The sequence below is a fragment of the Salvelinus sp. IW2-2015 genome, linkage group LG14, assembly GCF_002910315.2.
Source record: "Salvelinus sp. IW2-2015 linkage group LG14, ASM291031v2, whole genome shotgun sequence".
Lineage (NCBI taxonomy): Eukaryota > Metazoa > Chordata > Actinopteri > Salmoniformes > Salmonidae > Salvelinus > Salvelinus sp. IW2-2015.
In genome coordinates this window covers 17,379,260-17,404,837 of record NC_036854.1, presented here as the reverse complement: position 1 = coordinate 17,404,837, position 25,578 = coordinate 17,379,260, and the positions used below count along the sequence as shown (strand labels likewise).

The 25,578-nt window shown below is 46.0% G+C and overlaps 1 protein-coding gene across 2 annotated transcripts in view; it reads right to left on the bottom strand.

Moving 5' to 3' along the window:
- Window positions 1-28: 28 nt before the first annotated feature.
- The window catches only part of LOC111972516 (tyrosine-protein kinase Fyn), a 58,857-nt gene continuing 33,307 nt past the window's right edge, over window positions 29-25,578 (bottom strand). For both annotated transcript variants that reach the window (XM_023999517.2, XM_023999518.2), the window contains 5 exons: window positions 8,087-8,352; window positions 5,594-5,690; window positions 2,218-2,316; window positions 972-1,075; window positions 29-715 (listed from right to left, as the gene is read on the bottom strand). In XM_023999517.2, coding sequence (XP_023855285.2) covers window positions 531-715; window positions 972-1,075; window positions 2,218-2,316; window positions 5,594-5,690; window positions 8,087-8,345 — 744 coding nt within the window. In that variant the 5' untranslated portion in view covers window positions 8,346-8,352 and the 3' untranslated portion in view covers window positions 29-530. The remainder of the gene's footprint in view (window positions 716-971; window positions 1,076-2,217; window positions 2,317-5,593; window positions 5,691-8,086; window positions 8,353-25,578) is intronic.

Sequence of the window (25,578 nt, the reverse complement as noted above, 5' to 3'; positions counted from 1 at the left end):
TCTACAAAAACCTACTATTGTGTACCTTAGTAACTTCTGTCTACAAAAACCTACTATTGTGTACCTTAGTAACTTCTGTCTACAAAAACCTACTATTGTGTACCTTAGTAACTTCTTTGAACTGTACCTTACTTTAACTCCAGGCCTACATACTGTATATTCTCATCATTGGTATAAACTTTGTCACTCATAAAGGTCTTATAAACACTGTAATGGTGTATGAATGGTAGGTGTAATAAATTATATGTATACTTTTGCATCTGCCTCAGTTTAGGATATTTTCAATGTGCTGCACAGGAGGTTGCTGGCCCTTCAATTGGGGAGAATGAGTTCATGGTAATGACTGGAGCGGAATCAGTGGAATGGGATCACGTTTCCAAGTGTTTGATGCCATTCCATTCGCTCCGTTCCGGGCCATTACTATGAGCCGCTGGTGTGCAGGTATACATATTTTCCATAATAAACATGGCAATAGCGGTGTATGAACGGTGTATGACCGGTGTATGAACGGTGGGTGTAGTAATGTTCTATTAACGGTGCGTCTTGGACCATTTCTGACTCTTACCTGAGTAGTGCTGTACCAGCTGCTGCAGGGTCTCAAACTGAGCCCTGGTGGTGATGTAGTAACCGCCGCTGTCCAGCTTACGGATCTTATAATGCTTCACGTGGTCCCCCTTTACGTCATCCCAGTCTCGTATGGACAGGGAGAAGGCACCTACAGAACACAGATGTGGAGGGGAGTGAGTCACTGGGAAAACGTTCACTTTCCTCATGCATTAATAATAATTGTGGTCATAGCGAACGGTTGATAGTATTACCAGATGCAGAAATAGCCCACCGGGAAAATATTCTGACGTCATTTCAACCAGTTTTACCCGCTGGATAGTTTTTCTAGAACAGTAGGCTGCTCCTCAAGTTGGGTACATCATGCATCCTATTACAGTGCCGTCCCGACAGTCTCTTGAGGTTACCTTTAGTGGTTTCACTCTCCCTGATGAGATAGGTGCCGCGGGGATTGCCAGTGAACAGAAGTTGCCTCTCTGCATCCTTCCGGCCCAGTTTCCCAAAGTACCAGCTACAGAGAGAGGGTTTAACACAGGGACAGGTCAATAATGAGTGAGGGAAGCCATTGTATAAGCCATCTATCCGGATCGATTCGAGTGCGGAAAGCCGTCTTTGAAGTTGAAAATGGTGATCTGACATACAGAGCTGAGAGACACAGGTCACAAGGCCAGTTGAAATTCTCACTATAAACCCTGTCAATAAAATCACCCTTTGGCCGTGGTTTCTCAGACTAGAGGCTGAACAATGGCTAACTGCATGTTGAGAGTGAACAGGGGATTTAATACCCTGCATGAAATGTCTCCCCTTGTCTTACAAGCCAGTGTTGGTAAATTGAGCCACACCCAACGCAAACCCTGGCTGTGCTTAAATCCAGCATACTGTAGTGAGCTTAATGAGGGTTTGCCTTGTGGTGCACCATTCGAATAATTACATCATTACTCCTCAGAGAGTCTGACGAGGAGGGAGGTGGTGGGGGGGGGCTGTAGCCCCGTCAGACACCCAGGTTCATTCACACATGACACAGACAAAGCTCTTATACATTCTCTATGACATTTCAAATATCGGAACACACACACACAGCATTTAACGCAATTCTTTTATAGTGTCTAATAAAAGTCGCTTTAATGAGCTGGGGAAAGTGCCAGCTCTGCAGAGACATACACATCCCAGTATGATTACATTTTTGCTCAGAGCTTTGTGTTGACTGTTAACTCCAGACGCTGAGAGAAAGAGAGGATGTCTATGCTTGTCTTGACTTCTGACATCTTCCTCTCTCCCTGTTGTCTCAGACAGTGAAGAGAATGAAGAGAGGAGAGAGAACCAGCGCTTGACTTGGGCAGGAGCTCACCGGAGCTGAGTACCGGCACCTCAAATGTTCTACTGCTTGAGCTCCTGTTCCTCTTATAGAATATTAGCTCAAAAGTATTATGGATCTCCTGCACCTAAATATAAACAGTACCAGCACCCAAAATGAGTACCGGCAACTATTTTAGTCCAACTCAAGCACTGGAGAAAAGAGAGACAGAGACAGAGAGAGTGTGTGTGTTCAATCACTACATTTTTCATTTCATTCTTTTTTTTTTCTTCATGCCATGTAGTCAGCTCTGTCAGAGCGTGTCCCAATGAAACTCAGTATGACAGACTGCTACTCACTCCTCAGCCTGGATGGAGTCCACTGGAGCCACGTAATTACTGGGAATGTAGCCATTTCCACCGGTGGTGAGGGAACGAGCATCCCACCAGTCCCCTTCACTGAGGGAGAGAGGGAGGGAGAGAGGGAGGGGGGAGGGTCAGATGGTTTCATGTACAGAGTGTATTATTAGAACGGCGAGAATACAAACCACTATGTTCAATAATGCAGTTGACAATGTGAATACATTGAAAGCAGTATATACCTTGTTCATATGGAATCGTGGAGGGAGGTAGTATTTGGCAGCACTGGCTGATTACAAGCAGAGAAGGGAGGAAGACGGATGTAGAGAGGAGAGAGAACCAGTGCTTGCATGCCTACACAGCCATTACTGCCTTTCTCATGTCCTCCCTCTTTCCCTTTAACTGCCTCCTCTCCTACTCTCCCTCCATCGCCTTTCCTATACTCTCCTCCCTCCCACCGTCACTTTCACTTGTCTGTCCTCCAGACACACTGCCCTCTTTTACATCGCTCTCTCTCCCTCGAACATTTCATCTTTCTTTTTGTGCGAGCTAGTGGCAGTCTTTCATTTGTCCTGAATAAAAACATGATGGGAGGGGGGGCTAGGGTACGACATCACAGCAAGAAATGGGGCCGGTTTCCTTTGTTCTGAGAGCAGAATGGAGGTTCCCCCTGGAGGGCTAGTGTGTTCATCCTAACACGCTAACGCTAACAGCTGAGAGGAAGGATGGATTGCTGGGAGGAAAGCAGGAGAGACAGAGAGAGAGAGAGAGAGAGAGAGAGAGAGAAGAGAGAGAGAGAAGAGAGAAGAGAGAGAGAGAGGAGAGAGAGAGAGAGAGAGAGAGAGAGAGGAGAGAGAGAAGAGAGAGACAGAGAGAGAGACAGAGAGAGAGGAGAGAGAGAGAGAAGACAGAGAGAGAGAGAGAGAGAGAGACAGAGAGACAGAGAGAGACAGAGAGAGAGAAGAGAGAGAGAGAGACAGAGACAGAGACAGAGACAGAGAGAGAGAGAAGAGAGAGAGAGAGAGAGAAAGACAGAGAGAGAAGACAGAGAGAGAGAGAGACAGAGAGAGAGACAGAGAGAGAGAGAGGAGAGAGAGAGAGACAGAGAGAAGAGACAGAGAGGAGACAGAGAGAGAGACAGAGACAAGAGACAGAGAGAGAGACAGAGACAGAGAGAAAGAGAGAGAGAGAGACGGAGAGACGGGAGTGCCCGTCCTGTCTTCTTCAACCTCTTTAAACCATCTCGAACTCCGCCGCAAGAGACGGAAACCAACAACATGTAACAAGAAGGAACCATCCTCCTCCCATCTCCAGAGTTTGGTAATGCTTGACTAGCCCCTCCTGTGGTCCTGTGTGATGACAGAGTACATTTTACGTTTTAGTATTTAGGCAGACGCTCTTATCCGAGCGACTTACAGTAGAGTGCATACATTTTATACATTTTTTTTTACATACTGAGACAAGGATTCCCTACGGCCACCCTCCTACCGCCAAACCCTCCCTAACCCCGGACGACGCTATGCCAATTGTGCGTCGCCCCACGGATCTCCCGGTTGCGGCCGGCTGCGACAGAGCCTGGGCGCGAACCCAGCCCGGGCGCGAACCCAGAGACTCTGGTGGCGCAGCTAGCACTGCGATGCAGTGCCCTAGACCACTGCGCCACCCGGGAGATAGAGTAATGAGTGGATTGTGTCGACAGACTGGAGTCAGGCTGGTATCCACCAGCATAGTATTCATAGTTGGAATATGTACAAAAACAATACCCAATTTACTAACCATTAAGACTTGAACCATTGAACAACAAATCAGAGCTATTTCCTGCATATTTCTGAGGTCATTTTTCAGTCTGAGAAAAATGTGCTAAATATGCCATTGTATTATAAACACTTGTAAATGTGTCTTCATATCAAAACTGCTATAGGAAACTAGCACAAGCAATCAAACTGGAGCATTATAAAGACTTGAGTCTTATTGTTTAGGATGGTTCCCTGGAACGTGTTGGATGCATACACCAAGCTCAGTGTTCCCTTGAGGATACCACCACATCACAACACAACAGTCCCTTCACTCACTGCTCGGTGCCCAGTGTGTCCGAGGGAGTCCCAGGGCTGCTCACCTAAGCCCTGCCTGAACAGGCATCTGCCACGGACTGTCTGTGCGCCAGGCAGCCCTGACTACGAGGGAGAGACAGGGTCTGGGACTGGGTTGGGTGCAACTAGTCTTCTCTCCAGGAGGGGGCAGTGTACCCAGTTAGAGGTTCCTGCCAGGAAGGGAGGGAGGGAAGCAGCAGTCGTGGGCGGACTGAGGACGGACGATGGAGGGTGGTGGATGCAGCTCTTTCTGGCCACTGCCCAGGAGGAGGAGGAGGAGGAGGAGGAGGAGAGATGAGGAGAGGATAGGGAGGGTTACTAATGATGGTGCTCTTCCTGCCTTTGCTCGAGATGGGGAAGGCGGTGGGTGGATAGGTGAAAGGTGTGCTGCTGGGGTATGAGGAGGAATCAAAATCAAATCAAATCAAATGTATTTATATAGCCCTTCGTACATCAGCTGATATCTCAAAGTGCTGTACAGAAACCCAGCCTAAAACCCCAAACAGCAAGCAATGCAGGTGTAGAAGCACGGTGGCTAGGAAGAGCAGCCCTTCCACATGGGGTGAGAGGACAGGATGTTAAAGCAGTATGACTGGGTGTGGTGACTAGAGAGGAGAGAAGACACTGTGCTGGGACTGGAGTTCAGGTCAAACAACTACAGGGGTGAACATGGACATGGGGACAATAGAAGAGATAAGAAATCACAAACCTAAAACAGACCCAGTCACACACGCTCCTGAGAGAAATATACATTGTTATTTTGCAGCGCGCAGGCTATCAATTCAGCTGAGTGGAGTCTTTCACAGAGAAAAAAAGCAGCATGTTTGAAACATCAGCTGTCTTCCCATTGGCTGGTCTGAGACAGTTTTGCTGACAGAAGGGTAACTGTACCCAACATGGCCGTAGAGTAGGCACAGGAAACAGGGTGGCTGCACTTCGTGTCCGACAGTTCGAAGCGAAAGTCCACACCAGAACCAGAGCAGACTGAAGAACAACACAGAACCATTCCACGTCACCCACCGCAAACTAAAGACCACTGACTGCTTCACCCAGTTTAAATGTAGATGTAACCGCAGCTGTTCATGGTCGAAAATGTAAATACAACAGCTGTCCCAGACGCCATTCAATCCCCACTTTCCCCGATCAAAATGCCTTACCTTGACGGCCAGACTGCAAGAGTGATTGTAATATGGATTCTAATTTACATATATAACATAGACCTGTTTCCTCCCCTCGGCGCAGTGGGTGTGACGTGTGATAAGCATCTCTACTGTTCCTGTACTTACGTGCTGTTGATGATCTGAAACTTCTCCCCTTTCCTGAAGCTGAGGTCGTCCTCTGTTCGGGCCTCGTAGTCGTAAAGTGCCACGAAGAGGGTGACTCCTGCCGGGAGAAACACACAGCGTCAGCACTCACACGATTAGGACGAGCAGCGAATGAACCTGAGAGTCTGACAGACTCACATTGAACTGGCTGGCACTGTGAGGGAGGCTGGGTGCACTGTAAGCTTTTATACGAGAGACAGCAGCCATTTCTGGATGCAGTGGATATACTGTGTATGAGCTATATTGAATTAAAATGTGAAATCATCCATTTTATGGGCATAACTAGCTGGAAATTAGCCTTCGTACAGTACTGGGCATCTTTCACCTAGAAGGTAGCTGTCACGCCCTGGCCTTAGTTATCTTTGTTCTCTTTATTATTTTAGTTAGGTCAGGGTGTGACATGGGGGATGCAGGTGTTTTTCTATGGTTTTTTGTATGTCTATGGTGGTTTGCTAGTCTAGGTGTGATGTATGTCTATGGTTTGCCTAGATTGGTTCTCAATTAGAGACAGCTGTCTATCGTTGTCTCTGATTGGGAACCATATTTAGGCAGCCATATTCATTGGGTAGTTYGTGGGTTATTGTCTATGTTAGTTGCCTGTGTCTGCACTATTTGTTTATAGCGTCACGTTCGTTCGTTTGTTGTTTTGTAGTTTGTTTAAGTGTTCTKCTTTTCGTCATTAATAAATAGAAGATGTATTGTTATCACGCTGCGCCTTGGTCCTCCTCTCTTCAACGTTACGACGAGCGTGACAGTAGCACACAAATACTGCAGAAATGATGAACGGAAAATAACCTCTCAGCAGACACGTACAGTAAATAACATATGTAATAGCAGAGTTCTGTCAAATAGGAAAAACATTCCTTTCCAAGATTAGACTGAGACAAGTGTGAAAGCCTCCTAGTCCCTGGGGAAGTGTGTAGGGGCTCCAGACAGACTGGGCTGAGAGAGGGGCTGAGCTCCATCTACCCAGGCGGCCTGCTGAATCTCTCAGGATAAGCCTCCAAAAGTCTGAAGAGCTTTCTTTAGTCATCTCATTTCCCTTATCTGAAAAGACTTGACGCATCACAGCAATATGGTGGAAGCCTACACAGTCTTAAAGATCTAGTTTCAACACAGTGACAGTGGGTCGAATACAACCATGGACCTACAGAAATATCACACACTAACAGTACTGCCTGGCTGCTCCACTGCAGTCTCCCAGTCTTCACAAACACAGACAGACACAGCCAGAGATATCACAATCCAGCCTTTCAAATGGGACTCTTTTTTATCAAAGAGCCTGTGGCTAATGCTGGCCTGGCCTCCACACACTAGAGGATAGAAGGATGTCAGTGAGTTGTGGCTGTGATTGGACAGGAACCAGGAAGGAACATCAAGAGGCATGATGTATGTTGACCTCGCAAGCTGGGCCGGCCTGATCTTTACCCATGCTGCCTGCAGGTGACCAGGGGAGCTAGCTGATTGGCTTGAAAGGGCTGATGAGGAAGCTGAGTGTGCTCTTCTTGTTCCTCAAGGGCCTCATCATCACATTTACCTCAGGTCACTTCAAAGCCCTAGCCCTTATGACTGGGGGTGGAAGGGACAATGTGTTCTGTGGAAATGATGAGCCTGTGCTTTGAGAGCAGGGCCCTTGATGATATCAGCAGTGAGAAGAGCACAAGCTGCTGCCTTTCACATGACACAGTACAGAGACAGAGAGAAAGAGAGAGACAGAGAGAGAGAGACAGAGTGAGAAAGAGAGACAGAGAGAGCACACTGGGGGCTTTTGAGAGCCACACCTCTGATGCATCTACCCGCCACACCAGTCCCAAGATACAGACTGCATCACTTTTGAAACAACAAGTCCACATCTCCACCATTTACAAGAAACCCACAGAGCAAACCACAAAACAACAACCAGGCTTGGTTATGCAGAATCCGAGAATATTGGTATGTGAAGCCCATTCAATTCAGTTACATAAGGTCATGGGACAAATGATACTAGCTGTGAATTTTCATTCTGACTATTAACTAAGTGCATACAGATGAAGCTATGGGGCTGATCGGACAAGGCAGTACCATTATTTTGTCATTAAAGTGGTTGAGAGAGCGAGAGGGACAGCTTGTACCAAAGTTCCCGACTAGGGAGAAATGTCAAAGTTAAACCCCGTGGTCCACTGCGACCGCCTGTGTGGATTTGGACTACTTTGGGACAGAAATAATCCACACTTTGAGGGAAGCCGTTTTTAGTTAAGTGGAAACGCTGAGTTCTTCTTGTAACAGCTGTGGCTCAGTAAAACATGAAGGATATCCTGACTGGAAATATTCCCCATGTAAACAATGAAACCACACACAAAAGGCTGTGCAAGCGCCGGCCGGACGTTCCAACACAGGGGCGAGGCGCCGGGATGGGGCCGTGAGGTGAAGAGAGTTGGGGGAAATCCGTAAAGGGGAACATATCAAAACCCCTACCTGTTCCGCCACGGGTGCGGAGGGTCCCTGTGTGGGAGGAGGTGTGGACCCCCCCGAAAACCGTTATCCCCTGGCCAACGGGGGCCTGGAAGTTGTTGAAGTTTGGGATGGCGGTGACCCCGAAGCTGGGGTAGTGCTGGTGCTGTGGCGTGGGGTCGGCGCCATAGCGGTAGCCCGCGGCACTCTGGGAGATGCTGGTGTCTCGGTCGTCCGTGAGTTTCGTTGCTTCTTTATCCTTGCATTGCACACAGCCCATCATCTATATTCTATAAAGTCAAGAAGAAACACAGAAAGAGAAGAGGGATTATCAACTTGACTGGAAATCAATTGTCCAACCAGTCTGAAAATGAAGTTAACAGGGGAGATGAGTCGTAATACATGCAATAGAGGTGAACTTTAGCATTGTTCATGGTTTGCTCTCCCATCTCCTCAGATCACATTTCCTTGGGATGCTTTCTCTCAAGGACCACTGGGAAGTTTATAGCCTGATACGCACGCACGCACGCACGCACGCACGCACGCACGCACGCACGCACGCACGCACGCACGCACGCACGCACGCACGCACGCACGCACGCACGCACACACACACACACACACACACACACACACACACCACACACACACACACACACACACACACACACAACACACACACACACACACACAACACACACACGAGACTACGGGGAAGTTTATAGCCTGACACACACATACAGACACAGACACAGACGACACACACAGCAGAGCTCCGGATGACTCACACACACACACACACACACTGTGTCTCTTTCATGGCCAGGAGAAAAACCACACTGTGATACACACTGGGCTTAGGGAAGGAGAGCTAGTCGGGGAGCAGGGGACCCATGGAGGAAGGGTCACAGGGGTATTAGCTCATCGATTATTTCCATGATCACATCACCGCCAGCATCGACCGTCCGTCCGGTCAAATGGACTCCAGTCAACGGAAGGGTGGGAGGTGGGGATGGAGAGAGGAGAGCAACTGCAGTGTGGATGTTACTTCTGTCAGTTAAAGCGACGGGACATATTTCCAGTAGGACATCTCTATGTTGCTACCACCCATTGTTCAGCCAAGGGTAGTGTACTTCTATGGTATAATCTAGGTCATTAAATACCCGTATATAAACACACCTCCATACAAACAAAAAATATATACCTTCAGTAGACTATTTATGCGTTAGCTGAGACAGTATTTGCACTGTCAAAACGAAAGCGTAAAGTTAATGAACTGCCGAGAGCCAAGCTCTACTGCCGTGGTGCTGGGGAAGATTACCACTGGACAGTTTTATTCACCCTGCGGGAATGAATGTCATCTCATTACCAGTGTGCAAAACAAACACGAACATAACACTTTGTCTGTGTAGTAGATCAGTGGAGACAAATAGACTGTAAATTGCAGTGTTCCTATGGAGACAGACTGCTGATCTAGCCTTCAGCTAAAGCCACTGACTGCCCTCAAACGTGTCATTTGAAAATATTCAGGATTTAAATAAGAGCCCTGTTTCTCTCTCTGTCTCTTTATCCCTCCCTCCACCGCCCTCCTTCTCTCTCTCTCTCCCCCTCATTCCAAGCCTCCTGGCCCAGAGTCTCCTGGCTCTTCCATCTCTTCTGAGAGGAGCAGGACGTGCAGTCTGCAGTCATTGAAGACACATGCAAGGAGAAAAGACTCTGGCTCGGTTATGCTTCCCTTTGGTCAAAGGGAAAAATAAGGCCCAAAGTATAGGAAGCCCTCCTCCTCTCCATCAATCAGCACAGTAGCAGGACAATGGTCATCCATAGAGCATGGCCGTGGCCCAGACCCTTCTTCCGTCATCGTCACTGACTGACTACCGCCCGCTTGGCCAATGGAGAGAGAGAGAAAGAGAGGACAGTGAGAGAGACAGACAGACAGACAGAGAAATAAAGAACATCAGGGTTCCCAATCTATTAAAGTATAAACAACTAAACTACATATTGGATTATATTTGTAGATTAAGGCTGAATCCACACAGATACAGAGATCAGATGAAAAGGTATCTCGGTGACATCGTCCAATCTCATACACTACATAACATTTCAGAGCATCGTATTTGCCCTGTGACCGTGACCTGGCAAACCGACCTGGCTCCGCAAAATTGGCGTGCGAATGCAGTAAATGCCACAATGACTCAGCGGTCTAACTCTGTAATCCAAGTCGACAAGCCCTGAGTGGGAAGAGGAATCAGATAACTGCTATGGTCAGTGGTGGATTCCACAGCCGTTCTAATCGCCTAGCTACACCTAACAACTTGTAGCATCACTGAAAATGCTCAAAGTTGCTCGATAATCTACCTCACAACAAAGCCGCCCAGCAGCAGAGAGAGATTGGATTGGCTGTTGGACGTTGACATTTTCATTGATCTCTGTTAGCCGGTCAGAAGGCTTGGCTTGTGTTGTGGTAAATGTCAGAGTAATCTGTGGAAGCGGTATGTTGTTGACTAGATACAGTCAAAGCTGCCTCTGATAGCGGCACAGTATTATAGGTGATTACAAAGGAGCCAGTTGGAATAGGTTGCTGCTGTGTAGACGATGGGAGATGCTAAGAGTAGCAAGCGCACACACACACACACAGCAGTGTGTAGTCAGCTTCAACCATATCCCAGAGTACTGCAGGACCACTCCCAGTATTGTTATTCTATCCTGCAGTAGGCAGCTATAAGACAGTCATCATAGCAGGAGACCGTCAGCCATGAACTAACAGAGCCTCAGCCCAGTACTACAAACACTATTCACCATGGACCCCTCAACACTGCTCACTATGGACCCCTCAACACTGCTCACTATGGACCCCTCAACACTGCTCACCAAAATGACCCCTCAACACTGCTCACCATGGACCCCTACAACACTGCTCACAATGGATCCCTCAAACACTGCCTCACCATGGACCCCTCAACACTGCTCACTATGGACCCCTCAACACTTTGCTTCACATGGACCCCTCAACACACTGCTCACTATTGGACCCCTCAACACTGCACATTGGACCCCTCAACAACGCTCACCATGGACCCTCAACACTGCTCACCATGACCCCTCAACACTGCTCACCATGGACCCCTCAACACTGCTCACTATGGACCCCTCAACACTGCTCACTATGGACCCCTCAACACTGCTCACTATGGACCCCTCAACACTGCCTCACTATGAACCCCTCAACACTGCTCACTATGGACCCCTCAACACTGCTCCACTATGAGCCCTCCAACACTGCTCCACCATGGACCCCTCAACACTGCTCACTATGAACCCCTCAACACTGCTCACCATGGACCCCAACACTGCTCACCATGGACCCCTCAACACTGCTCACTATGGACCCTCAACACTGCTCACTATGGACCCTCAACACTGCTCACTATGAACCCCTCAACACTGCTCACTATGGACCCCTCAACACTGCTCACTATGGACCCCTCAACACTGCGACCCATGGACCCCTCAACACTGCTCACTGTGGACCCCTCAACACTGCTCACTATGGACCCCTCAACACTGCTCACTATGGACCCCTCAACACAGGCTAGGGACTGAGCTCAGCATCACTGCTCCCTTAGTTTGAACCCAACCTCTTTCATCTCTTTCTTTGCACCCTTCCCTCTTTCTTTCTCCCTTTCTTCTCCCTCTCTCCACTGATTAATTATTCCCTCCTGTTCAGAAAACAGAAAACACCTGCTAGCCGTAGGCGCTTGTATTGCTGTTTACTCCTCCCCTTCCTCTGCTGCAGAATAACAGCCTGAAAGCGACTGAAAGCCATCAGCACAGTGTTTCATATAGAAACCCACATCCTCCTCACTCTTCTTCTCCTCCTCAGATTGGTTCAGCCAATCAGATCAATGGTCCTTCAGGCAAAATCAATTATAAAGCCGAATATGACCAGAAGCAGAGTAGCAGTTGGGTCTATAATTAGTTAAAATAAAGGCCAATCATTTAGGGTCTATATGGACCAAATTCATTAAGATCTTTAATTGAAAGCCAAAGATCTAAAGATTTGAAGAATCTAAGGCTCCTGTTCATTAAATAAAAAGCAAAAGGGACGAAAATTGATTAAATCAAGAAGGTGACATGTTCGAGCATATATCCGGCAATCAGTCTCTAAAGAGAAGAAAGGGATAGAAAAAAGATCCATCCACAGTGAACACACACTCGCTCAGAAAAAAGATCCATCCACAGTGAACACACGCTCGCTCAGAAAAAAGATCCATCCACAGTGAACACACGCTCGCTCAGAAAAAAGATCCATCCACAGTGAACACACGTTCGTTCAGATCCATTTCAATTATTCATGGGACAGTTGTGCAAAATCAAGGTAGGCATGCCTCTGCGTCGGTGTTGGGCCAGCTGCAAGAGAACTGAGAGGGGAACGCCCTGGATGGAGTCATGTATATTTCATAGGGGGTGATGAATCATTAGCAAGGGGGGGATACACTGTCGCGTTATGCACTGGGGTGGTCTGGACCCTCATGGGACCCCCTCTATCTGGACAGAACACAGTAGGCCTTTACAGGATGCCATCATCTCTGAGCAGAGAGCAGGAAGGAGACGAAAGAGCAGGAAATAATATGGCAGCCTATTCAGTACAGTACATATCCATCTGTGGGTCTGTGGATTTTTTTGTGAGCTCATCTCAATGACCTAGTCATTAATGTGTGTCGCAAAGTCAAGCCAGGTCAATGACGTGGCCCATGCAGCCAGTCATGTCTCTCTCTCGCCACTGCAGAGCCAGACAAAGGATCAAGACGTTTGGTTTTGTTCTCTCACTTCAGCTCTGTGCGTGTAAAATATTACTCTGCCTCTGTGTCATGCCCTTCATCAGAGTGAATGTTAAAATAAACTTCCAGACAGAGAGAGAGAGAGCATCAGGTCTACAGAGATAATGAGATAGAAGATTATTAAGGGGGGCGAGAGGAGAGACAGAGAGAGAGCGAGAGAGAGCAAGAGCGAGAGAAACAGAGGGAGGGGAAGGAGAGAGAGAGAGAGAGAGAGAGAGAGAGGGAGGGAGAGAGAGAGAGAGAAAGGGGGAGAGAGAGAGAGAGAGAGAGAGAGAGAGAGGGAGGTTAACTGGAAGTGTGAGACAAGGAGAGAGCAAAAGGGGGAGAGGGAGGAGGAGCAGAAGGAGGAGTGCCTTGGGGCGGAGCACAGCCCCCAAACACTTGACAAAAGGAGCAGAATAATGATCAGTGCTGGGCGTCACATGCTGAGCCCCAGTCCGCCGGGGGACGGCCTTGCCTCTGTGCTCGCAGCGTGCTGCCAACCAGCCAGCCAGCCTCTGTCACGCACACAGCCAGCAGCATCACGAGCAGTCCTGCACCATTCAAGGTTAACGCTCAGAGGCTTATGCCTCATTCAATCCCCAACCTACATACAGCCACTTAACATGAACAGGAACACAAACATAGCACCCAACGCACGCAATCAAGGGGTGAGCAGTGTGTGCACGTGTAAGCGCTAGTGGCTCAATTATCACAACAGCTGCAAGGCGAACATTGGGATTAAGCCGAATCACTGCATCAACGTTCTGACACCAACCCTCGTAATAATTTTTTGATCCCTTTTTGATCTCTATACTGTATGTTTAGGACTCTAAATCAGACTGTGTGGTGCATCAGGTCCCCTCCTCTTTCTCCTCCTCCTCCTCTCCCTCCCTCTATCACAAGGCCTGGTGTTATGCGATTCATCATCAGCTGGCGGAGAGAGAGTGAGTGCTGTGGTGTGCTGCTTCCGGGTCTGACTGACTGCTCTGGCTGCGTCTCTGTGAGGAGAGAGAGTCCTGTGGTGTGCTGCTTCCGGGTCTGACTGACTGCTCTGGCTGTGTCTCTGTGAGGAGAGAGAGCTCGGGTTCAGGACGGGCTGGCCCACTGCCACCGGGTTACAGAGGTCACCTGGCACGGCCCTGAGGAAACAATTAGGCACAATACCACCGCTGGAGGAACAGGCCTCAGGCGGGATCCAAACCTCCTAGAAACCGCCCAGGAGTCGCCTAGCCCAAAGAGAGGGCTGGCGCTGGCCGGGGCTTGCTGGCCAGGCTCGCCCCGCCGCCTTCTCTCCCGCATCCCACAAAAGGAGAGATCTGCCACCGATTTTCTACGGAGAAGCCTTCACCAAAAGAGAGGGAGGGAAATAGATCATTTAAAAAAAACTCTTACTCTCAATGGCTTACTCTGAATGAAAGGAAAACAACACGGAAGCAACAATTTACGTTAGGGATCCTGTGAGATATGAAACTGATTAGGCCTCATAAGAAGCCGTATCGTGCTGTTACCTTGACCAACAACACACTGACTAACCAATCCACTGATCAAAGTCTATTTGAGGACAATACTCAATCCAGAATGTAGTTCTCCTTTAAAGCCACAAAAAAGGACTCTGGCACAACAGTAGCCTCTGCCCTGAACACACATACAGTGCCTTGCAAGAGTATTCAGACACCTTGCATTTCTTCAGATTGTAACACAATGCAAAGTGGGATTCAAATGAATTTGTATTTTTGTCAATAATACACACAACATACTCTGTAATGTCAAAGTGGAAGACCAATTTGAAAAAAAACCCATTGTATTCATATATTTTTTWAAATAATTAAAGTATAGTCGTTGCATTCGTATTCAGCTCCTTTTGTTTAAGCAAGCCTAAATTAGTCAAATGTGTCTTTTTTAAAAATCACATAAAAAGGTACATGGACTCACTCTGTGTGAAATAATAGGTGTTGACAATACTTTTGAATGACTACCCCTTCCTCTGTCCCCCATACATACAACATCTGTAAGGTCCCTCAGTCAAATATTGAATTTCAAGAACAGATTAAACTACAAAGAGCAGGGAGCTTTTTTAAAGCCTCGTAAAAAAGGGCAGTGTTTGGTAGATGGGTAACAGTAACAAATCAGACATGAAATATATCTTCAAGCCTGGTCCAGTTAATAATTATGCTGTGGATGATGTATTAAACCACCCCAACACATCAAAGATGCAGTCGTCCTTCTGAACTGAGCTGCAGGACAGGAAGGAAACTGCTTAAGGATGTCACCATGAGGCCATTGGTGATTTTAAAACAGCTACAGAGTTCAATGGCTGTGATGGGAGAGAACTGAGAATGGATCAACAACATTGTAGTGACTCCACAATAATGACCTAAATGAGTGAAAAAAAGAACACAAATATACAGAATAAAAATATTCCAAAACATTCATCTTGTATGCAACAACGTGCTAATACTGAAAAAATACAACACGGCAAAGGAATACACCTTTTGTCATAAATGCAAAGCCCTGTTTGGGTGTAAATCCAACACAACACATCACTGAGTAACTCCTTATTTTCAAGCATGGTGGCTGCTCTATCATGGTATGGGTATGCTTGTCATCTGCAAATACTGGGGAGTTTTCCAGGATAAAAAAGAAAATGGGATAGGGCTAAGCACAGGCAAAATCCTGAAACCTTTTTTTAGTCTGCTTTCCACCAGACACCGGCAGGGGAATTCACCTTTCAGCAGGACAATAACCGACAACACAAGGTCAAATATATACTGGAGTTGCTTACCAAGAAGACAGTGAATGTTCCTAAGTGGCCACTTTTACAATTTTGACTTAAATTTGCTTGAAATACTATGGCAAAACTTGAAAATTGCTGTCTAGCCATTATCCCCAGCATCTTGACAGAGCTTGTATAATAAAAAATGTCCAGGTGTGCAAAGCTGTTACAGACTTATTCAAGAAGACTCACAGCTTTAATTGCAGCCTAGGGGGTTTCTAACATGTATGGACTCAGGGAGCTGAATACTTAGGCAACAACTATATTTTTTTATAAATGTTTACATTATTTTATATTTAATCTATAACAAAAACAATATATATATATATATATGTATATACAGTGGGGAGAACAAGTATTTGATACACTGCTGATTTTGCAGGTTTTCCTACTTACAAAGCATGTAGAGGTCTGTAATTTTAATCATAGGTACACTTCAACTGTGAGAGACAGAATCTAAAACAAAAACCCAGAAAATCACATTGTATGATTTTTAAGTAATTAATTTGCATTCTCTACATGCTTTGTAAGCAGGAAAACCTGCAAAATCGGCAGTGTTTCAAATACTTGTTCTCCCCACTGTATATATTCCACTGACATTACAGAGTATTTTGTGTACATTGTTGACAATTAAATCAATTGTAATCCCACTTTGTAACACAATAAAATATGAAGAAATCCAAGGTGTCTGAATACTTTTGCAGGGCACCGTATCAGTGCCTTTCAAAGGGAATGGGAGTCAGTGCATTAGCCTTGTGTATCTGGGATTATCTTGTTTCATGGCTTTTTTTATTCTTCCAGCATGTGCCCACCAGGAGGTCTGCTGGAGGATGCTCCAAGCCCTGTAATTAAAAAGGCAAGCGGGGACCACTCTATCCCCCCACAATAAGCTCCTCAGTATCTAACATGGTTTCCTGGGTAGAAGATAAGAAGAGCAGAATAGCCTGTAGCTATAAGCCTGCTTCTGTAGCTCGCCTCTCTCTGCCACAGCCGTAAAGTACCGGGACCAAGTGAGACAGTCAAGTTGTGTGACGTTCATGCGTTTCTTCCTGAAATGTAGTGTGGAACGCAGTCCCCCCCCCCCGCCCCCCCACTGTTTATGGTTAATTTCAGCAAGTTGCTTTTGGGCATGGGAGGCTGCCTCTCTGGGTGGGATTATGAACTGTGAGCTGTCAAACTGTGGATAACCCTTCTCCCCCAACTCTCTGAGAAGCCGCTCACTCGTTACTTCCTCTTTCCACTGGCTGAGCCAGGATCACAACACTGAGCCATCTTCCTCTCCCTCCACCTCCACCAACTCCCGAGGAAAGCCACTATCCTCTGCCCTGCCAGCGCCTGTCAGTCAAAGACCAGGCCAGCCATGGTTAGGATGTGCTGGGCTGGGTGAGTGGGAGGGGCCTGGGTTGGCACCATTGTGTCAGGGTGACTTAGTGTCAATGCATTCTGAGTGCTGCTGAGTAGCTCAGTTGGTAGAGCATGGCGCTTGCAATATCTGGGTTGTGGGTTCGATTCCCACGGGGAACCAGTATGAAAATGTATGCACTCACTAGTGTAAGTCGCTCTGGATAAGAGAGTCTGCTAAATGACTCAGATGTAAAAACCTGACTAGCATTTACCCATAGGGGGAGAGGAGCTGCCTGCTGGGTGGAGGACTACTGAGCTTTAGCCGTCCTGAGCCCTTAGCTGTTAGCCTGCCTGAGCCCAGTCTAATGCTCTCAGGGTGGGGATTAGCAATGTGGCTTCCCTGCTTTCTCTCCCTTGGACTGCAATTAGTGGAAACCGTTAGTTGGTTTTTATTCAGGCTAAAAATCAAGTACCAGCATTGTGTTATCATGCATTTACAACACAATCCACAGATACTGTTACTCAGAGGGGACACAATTTCGGGGAGTTCTTGCATTGGAATTATATACAATTCTTCTTATAGCATGCAATACCACGATAAACAAAGTTTGAATGCCGATACTCCGAGTCCATTGGGTACTTTTGAAGTGACAGGGTTGGCACAAAATCTGTAACCCATCTCCGCTGTGCTATATCAGCACAATGGACAGCGACAATACAAAGAAAAGAAAGGCCTAGTTGGTAATGAATATAGGCTACAAGAATGATAGGCTGTTTGTAATAGGTGAATTACCCTATGTGAATGCAGCCAAATACAACTTGTATTTCTTCCCACAGTGCAGTGCATTTCAAAATGCTCCTTGTTTGATGCGTGCCTAGCGAATCCTTTGGCTCTATCAATAGCATGCTTTCAGATAGAATACCAGCCTTGGGTGCGTTAGCACTGGACCAAATACAGAACTTTCAACATGGGAACCAAAAATGACACATCTGCAGCAACCGAGTATTCCAGCCACTCTCTTCCTATGAACCAGTTGCTATTAAATTAACGTTTTTGGACAGAAAACCTGCGGCTAGGGTAGGATTCTACGCTAACCTGGGCTGGCTCCTCTGTTCCAAGATCGTCAGAAACCGGTCGGGGGTGGAGGGGGCTGTGGAGCCATTATTCTGGCGGCGCTTGTTGAAGGAGGGGTGGGCTATTCACGCGGACCTGCCTACAGCTCGGCAGCATCGTCACTGCTGGGCTTGGAGGCGGCCTCGGTGGTTTCATTTCTGATATCCATTGTGGCAGATTAGCTGTTTAGAGCTAAATAGGCTAATAGCACTAACACATTTTAGAGCTAGCTAAGAAGCTAACTAAACTCTATAGTGGTGGGGCGTGAGGCAGAGTTGAGTGATGCAGCTTCAACTGTAAACTTGACCCCGTCCTTAGAAATCAAAATCAAGTATTTCAGACGGAGGAGTATCTTGTTATTTACGTAGCCTACCACAGATGAGCAGCAGTTTTTCACACTTTTTATGGAAACCCGAAAAGTGTCATACCTAAGCCCAGTGGCTTTTTCATAGCCCGATACACACACACACACACACACACACACACACACACACAGCACACACACACACAACACATACACACCACACACACAAACACACACACACACACCACACCACACACACACACACACACACACACACACACACACACACACACACACACACACGCTGCGGCTCGCTCTGTCCATGGTGCTGATACAGCGCAGCGGAGACAGAGATTTCGTGGCAACCTGTCACTAAATCACTTGAATTTTTAAATAGGGACATAAAACTAAAAAGTGAGGAGGCACAAGTTTTAACTGAGGGGGGCTAAGCCCCCTTTTGCCCCCCCGTGGCGCCAGCACCGCTGTTACTGTACTTATTCCACTGCTATTTTCTCATAGAAAGATACAATAGCTTCCCATGTTAAGTTTATCAACCTGAATAACAAGTTAATATGTGTGTGTTCTGCGTTCTATATCACAGAGATGTTTCAAAACATAGCGCTAAGTAAATGATTGGCCGAGTGACAAGCATAAAAGCAGAGGTTGAGTATAAAAAAAAGTGACGTAAATACAACGGYCCCTAAATGGAGCTTGCCAGCCAGGCGAGCTTAAAACAAAAACGTCATTTTGAAAGCATGTCATCAAATAAAGTGGAATGGCAAATCCCTGTAATTTGAGCCCTCCAGAAGTATGCTGCCAGCTTACCTTGTGTTAACAATGCAGCTGTGTCCATGATGTGACCGTGACCTCTGCCCTATGGCTCCCCCAGGGAGGGCCCGTTCTAAATCAACATCATTATACCACCCATCCAAGATGTTGCCCTGCCAAGGACCTAGCCAGCTACCCACTGAATGGAATATTCATTAAGTCTCCAGTCCAGAGAGAAAAATGTCTCTGATTGTTTGTCCTCTGATTATCTTTATATTCATTAGCTACCACATAGAACTGGCTTTGTGGTGGCAGAATGACACCATTACACATGAGCCATTATGCTAAGTCTAGTACAGAACCACCTAATTCAGAGAAATTTGAAAGCTATTCCAAAAACGCGTATTGTTTTTCTCTAGCTAGGCTACATGACGTGTTAATGGTGTCGTAAGACTAACATGGCTCTGTGGCTACAAGTCAAGACATGTCTAGCTGCCATCTTGTTTTGAAGAGGACCACACCCCCAGTAACGGCCCAAAGCCATCTGTCTGTACAACATTATCACCAGAAGCCAATGAAAGGACAGAGGAAGGCAACAGCAAGACATGGGGAGAATCTCACATGCATACGTTTGGCGTCCTTTCTCTCCTCACCTCCTTCTCAAAACCCATTGGAGGAGAAGTTCAGAGGGGAGGGACCTCTGGCGTTCTCATCCAATGAGTTTTGAGAACGAGGCGAGGAGAGAGAGGACGTGAGGAGTATGCAATTGAGATTCTCCCCATGGTCTCAGGGGAGACGGTAGTTAATGCATGTGTAAGCATCCTCAATGATTTACACCCCCATTCACACCCCTGGAACATAGTATACCATACCTATTTTCAGCATGTTTTCACCATGTTGGTAATTTCAAAACGAATCCATTACATTTTAGTCATTTACATTTGAGTCAATTTTTATCTACATGAATCTACATACGAGGACAAGAAACGATAAAATCCTGCAATAACCGACAATTGAATACCATTAAATAGATGGAAGTGAAGTACTGTCCAATGGTAATTACATTACCAAGGGTGTCATGATTGACTAAAAATAGGCCTAACCCTTCTGCTAATGAGTTTCATTATAACTATAACAATGTGTCCCAATTTTCTCCCACGTGTCACTCACTACCGCGACGAGTGAAATGTGGAGGCAGGCACGTCATCATTTCCCAAGTCCCTCTGTTTTCAGCACAAGGTCAAGCAGGTAGAGTGTTGACGCATCTTATTTGAATGAATGGTGGGCTGAACAACACACAAAAACAGTGAGGCTACTAGTCGGAGACCGCTGATGGAAAGCTGTTGTTTTAGTATACCGCATAGAAGTGATTTCCTTTCTCTTCGTACAGCAGTATAGACCTCCTTTTAAGTCTAAACTAAAATAATATATGCCATTTAGTAGCAGACGCTTTTATCCAAAGCGACAGTTATGTGCACATACATTTTATGGATGGATGGTCCCGGGAATCAAACCAAGTACCATGCTCTACTAAATGAGTTGCAGAGGACCACAAAATGGAGCCATGATTCTAGAGGCCTGAAATGAAAAGGAATTTACCATTGGGGAAGTCATCTAGCCTCAAATTATTATTTTTTAAATGAGGGAAACGTCTTGTGCTTTTGTGTGTCTGGCTGAAGGAAGCGACTGCACGCGTTGTTGTGTTTAAGTGCAACACTCTGTGCCCCCATTAGCTAGCGAGCTACCTTGTCGGTTAACACATGTACACAAACAGCATGATGTAACGATCGTCTAAGGGAGGAGACCAAAACGCAGCGTGGTAAGTGTTCATCTTCTAATTTAATCCAAACTGAACACTAAACAAAATAACAACGAGGAAGAACGAAAACGAAACAGTTCTGTCTGGTGCAGACACAAAACAGAACAACACACAGGTGGAAAAAGGCTACCTAAGTCTGGTTCTCAATCAGAGACAACGATAGACTCTGATTGAGAACCACACCCGGAACAAACACACAGAAAATAAAACATAGAACACCAGACATAGAATGCCCACCCCAACTCACGCCCTGACCAAACCAAAATAGAGACATAAAAAGGATCTCTAAGGTCAGGGCGTGACACATGAAGGCTATCTCACAAGGCTGCGAGAGCAGGATGTGGTTAAAACAATCACGTGTGCTAAAGTTTCCATTTACTGTGCCGCTGAAGAAAAATGTTGAGACTATATGTGAGGGTGTAAGAGCAGAGCATTAGCTTAACGCTATGCTTAAAGAACATAGACCCTCAGTCAGACAGTGAAAACAGGCACTATCTGGTTCCATATGTAGAAGGTACAGGTAGGACAGGTGAGGCCAAGACCAGCTCTATGAATAGGCCAGGAGGACTAGGCTGTGCTCCAGCAATCACTGAGGTAACTCAGTGACTGCGTTCCAAACGGCACCCTATTCCCTATAGTGCCTTACATTTGACCAGAGCCCGTAGAATAGGGTGGCATTTGGGACATACACAGAATGACTCACACTCAGGGTATCATCACCTCAGAAAGGGCACAGAGAGAGAGAGAGAGCAGAGAGTAATTCTAATTCTACAATGTATCATCCTAATAAAATAAATAAAATCTATAAATAATAACCCTTGCACTTGTCTTTTCCTACTAGCATTGACTTTGGTGATAACTTCTTTATTTACGACTGTGATATGTGGTTGTATCACACTAGCTATCTTAAGTTGAAGCAGGTTGCCATTTATTATCATGAATTCTGCCTCCAGGGCAAGATTCATGACAATATACACTGCCAGTCAAAAGTTTGAACACACCTACAAGGGGTTTTCTGTATTTTTACTATTTTCTACATTGTAGAAAAATAGTGAAGACATCAAAACTATTAAATAACACATATGGAATCATGTAGTAACCAAAAAAAGTGTTAAAAAAATCAAAATATTTTTTATATCTGAGATTCTTCAAACTAGCCACCCTTTGCCTTGATGATAGCTTTGCACACTCTTGGCATTCTCTCAACCAGCTTCACCTGGAATGCTTTTCCAACAGGCTTGAAGGAGTTCCCACAAATGTTGAGCACTTGTTGGCTGCTTTTCCTTCACTCTGCGGTATGACTCATCCCAAACCATCTCAATTTGGTTGAGGTCGGAGGATTGTGGAGGCCAGGTCATCTGATGCAGCACTCCTTCACTCTCAACCTTGGTCAAATAGCCCTTACACAGCCTGGAGGTGTGTCGGGTCATTGTCCTGTTGAAAAACAAATGATAGTCCCACTAAGCGCAAACCAGATGGGATGGCGTATCGCTGCAGAATGCTGTGGCAGCCATGCTGGTTAAGTGTGCCTTGAGTTCTAAATAAGTCACTGACAGTGGCACCAGCAAAGCACCATCACACCAACACACCTCCTCCTCCATGATTTGCACCAAAAATCTCAAATTTGGACTTAACAGATTTCCACCGGTCTAATGTCCATTGCTTTTGTTTCTTTCCCCAAGCAAGTCTCTTCTTATTATTGGTGTCCTTTAGTAGTGGTTTCTTTGCAGCAATTCGACCATGAAGGCCTGATTCACGCAGCCTCCTCTGAACAGTTGATGTTGAGATGTGTCTGTAACTTGAACTCTGTTAAGCATTTATTTGGGCTGCAAATTCTGAGGCTGGTAACTCTAATGAACTTATCCTCTGCAGCAGAGGTAACTCTGGGTCTTCCTTTCCTGTGGCGGTCCTCATGAGAGCCAGTGTCATCATAGCGCTTGATGGTTTTTGCGACTGCACTTGAAGAAACCTTCAAAGTTCTTGAAATTTTCCACATTGACTGACTTTCAATTCTTAAACTAATGACGGACTGTCGTTTCTCTTTGCTTATTTGAGCTGTTCTTGCCATAATATGTACTTGGTCTTTAACCAAATAGGGCTGTCTTCTGTATACCACCCCTACCTTGTCACAACACAACTGATTGTCTCAAACGCATTAAGGAAAGAAATTCCACAAATGAAAGTCACAGAGTAAAATACAACTTGAGTAAAAGTCCAAAAGTATTTGGTTTTAAATAAACTTAAGTATCAAAAGACAAATTCCTTATATTAAGCAAACCAGACGGCACGATTTCCTTGTTTTTTAAATGTACAGATAGCCAGGGGCACACTCCAACACTCAGACATGATTTACAAACAAAGCATGTGTTTAGTGAGTCCACCATTTCAGATGCAGTAGGGATGACCAGGGATTTTCTCTTGATCAGTGCACGAATTGGACAATTTTCCTGTACTACTAAGCATTCAAAATGTAACAAGTACATTTGGGTGTCAGAGAAAATGTATGGAGTAAAAAGTACATTATTTTCTTTACGAATGTAGTGGAGTAAAAGTAAATTGCCTCAAATGCTTTAAGGAAAGAAATTCCACAAATGAACTTTTAACAAGGCACACCTGTTAATTGAAATGCATTCCAGGTGACAACCTCATGAAGCTGGTTGAGAGAATGCCAAGAGTGTGTCTCTTGGTTACTTCATGATTCCATACGTGTTATTTCACAGTTGTGATGTCTTCACTATTTTTCTACAATGTAGAAAATAGTAAAAATAAAGAAAAACCCTGGAATGAGTGGGTGCTAAGAGGAATGCACTAACTGTAAGTCCCTCGGATAAGAGCGTCTACTAAATGTCTAAAATGTAAAATGTCATCCACTGACTGTAGCAGCAGTAAGTCATACCTCTCCCACCACCAGATGCAGCAGCTCCATCCCAGCAGCAGCAGAGCAGTGTAATAATACCTGATGCACACCGCCCATCACACGGCAACAGAGCGATCTATCACTTCAGACCCTGTTGCTAGGTTACCGACATTCTTCGGCACACTGAGTACTCTCAGCCCTTTTGCTGCTGGCAAGTAGAGCTTTCAGGTCTGGGGAGTGTCAACTAGAGAGGGAAAATGACGCAGGAGCCTCCGACTAAAGCACTTGTGAATGAGGACAAGGCATGAGAGACAGGGATGAGTGTGTGAGCCGTGTGCAGTAGTGTGTTGTGTAGTACGTGCAGCCTGCGTGTGTGTGTGTATGCTTGCGTGTGTGTGTGTGAGTGTATGCTTGCGTGTGTGTAAGTGTATGCTTGCGTTTGTGTGTGAGTGTATGCTTGCGTTTGTGTGTGAGTGTATGCTTGCGTGTGTGAGTGTATGCTTGCGTGTGTGTTTGAGTGTATGCTTGCGTGTCTGTGTGAGAGTGTATGCTTGCGTGTGAGTGTATGCTTGCGTGTGAGTGTAAGCTTGCGTGTGAGTGTATGCTTGCGTGTGTTCGTGCGTGCATTTATGAGTATGCGAGGGATACTGGGTGGCTTCAGGACGTCTTTAATCTGCTGGCTTCCACTGAGAGAGGGAAAAGAGAGACAGAGAGAGTGAAAAATCGAGAGAGAAATAAAGAGAGAGCGAGCGTGAGTGCTACAGGGGTAGCTCACTGCGCCAGTCATTAGTTATCCCTGGGAACATACAGTAAACCCCCTGTGCTGGCAGCCAGCTTCACGAAACAGGTCCACGTTCAGATCGGATCGGAGACGATGGTTCCTTGTTTAGGGATAATCTTACGACCCTTCTTTTTCTCTCTCCAGAGGCTTAGACAGAGGGCTACCGTCACTCTGTAGTCCCCTGTGTCTACGATAGGATGAACCTGGAGACCTGACCAGAGGTGGTCTGATGAGTTGAGTAACTGACCAACGTGGCTGACATGGGCTTATACTATTTAGAAACTTTGAAACTTGAATTTAACTTCAGAGGTGCTAGTTTTCTTTGACAGTATAACATCCACTTTCTAGGTCTGCCTATGTGTGATTGATTGATGACAAATACAAGGTTCAATGGTGTGAACTGGTGCAAAACTGAACAGGAACAGTCCTCTTCATTCCTGTTCTGTCGACTGGAGAAGCCTGTTTGTTTGTCTGTTGTGTGCAAGCCATGCTCACTGGACCAGCAACGTCAACTTGCTAACTGGGTCTATATTGAACATGTTTACTCTGATAGTGCTTCCTTTGTTCCCACTTCATCTTCACTTTTGACCAACTCCCTGTTTACACCTAATAAAGATGCAGTGGTGGAAAAAGTACCCAATTGTGATACTTGAGTAAGTAAAGATGCATTAATAGAAAATGACTCAAGTAAAGTGAAAGTCACTGAGTAAAATACAACTTGACTAAAAGTCCAAAAGTATTTGGTTTTAAATATACTAAGGTATCAAGGTATCAAAGCAGCATACCACCCTGCATACCACTGCTGGCTTGCTTCTGAAGCTAAGCAGGGTTGGTCCTGGTCAGTCCCTGGATGGGAGACCAGGTGCTGCTGGAAGTGGTGTTGGAGGCCAGTAGGAGGCACTCTTTCCTCTGGTCTAAACAAAGATCCCAATG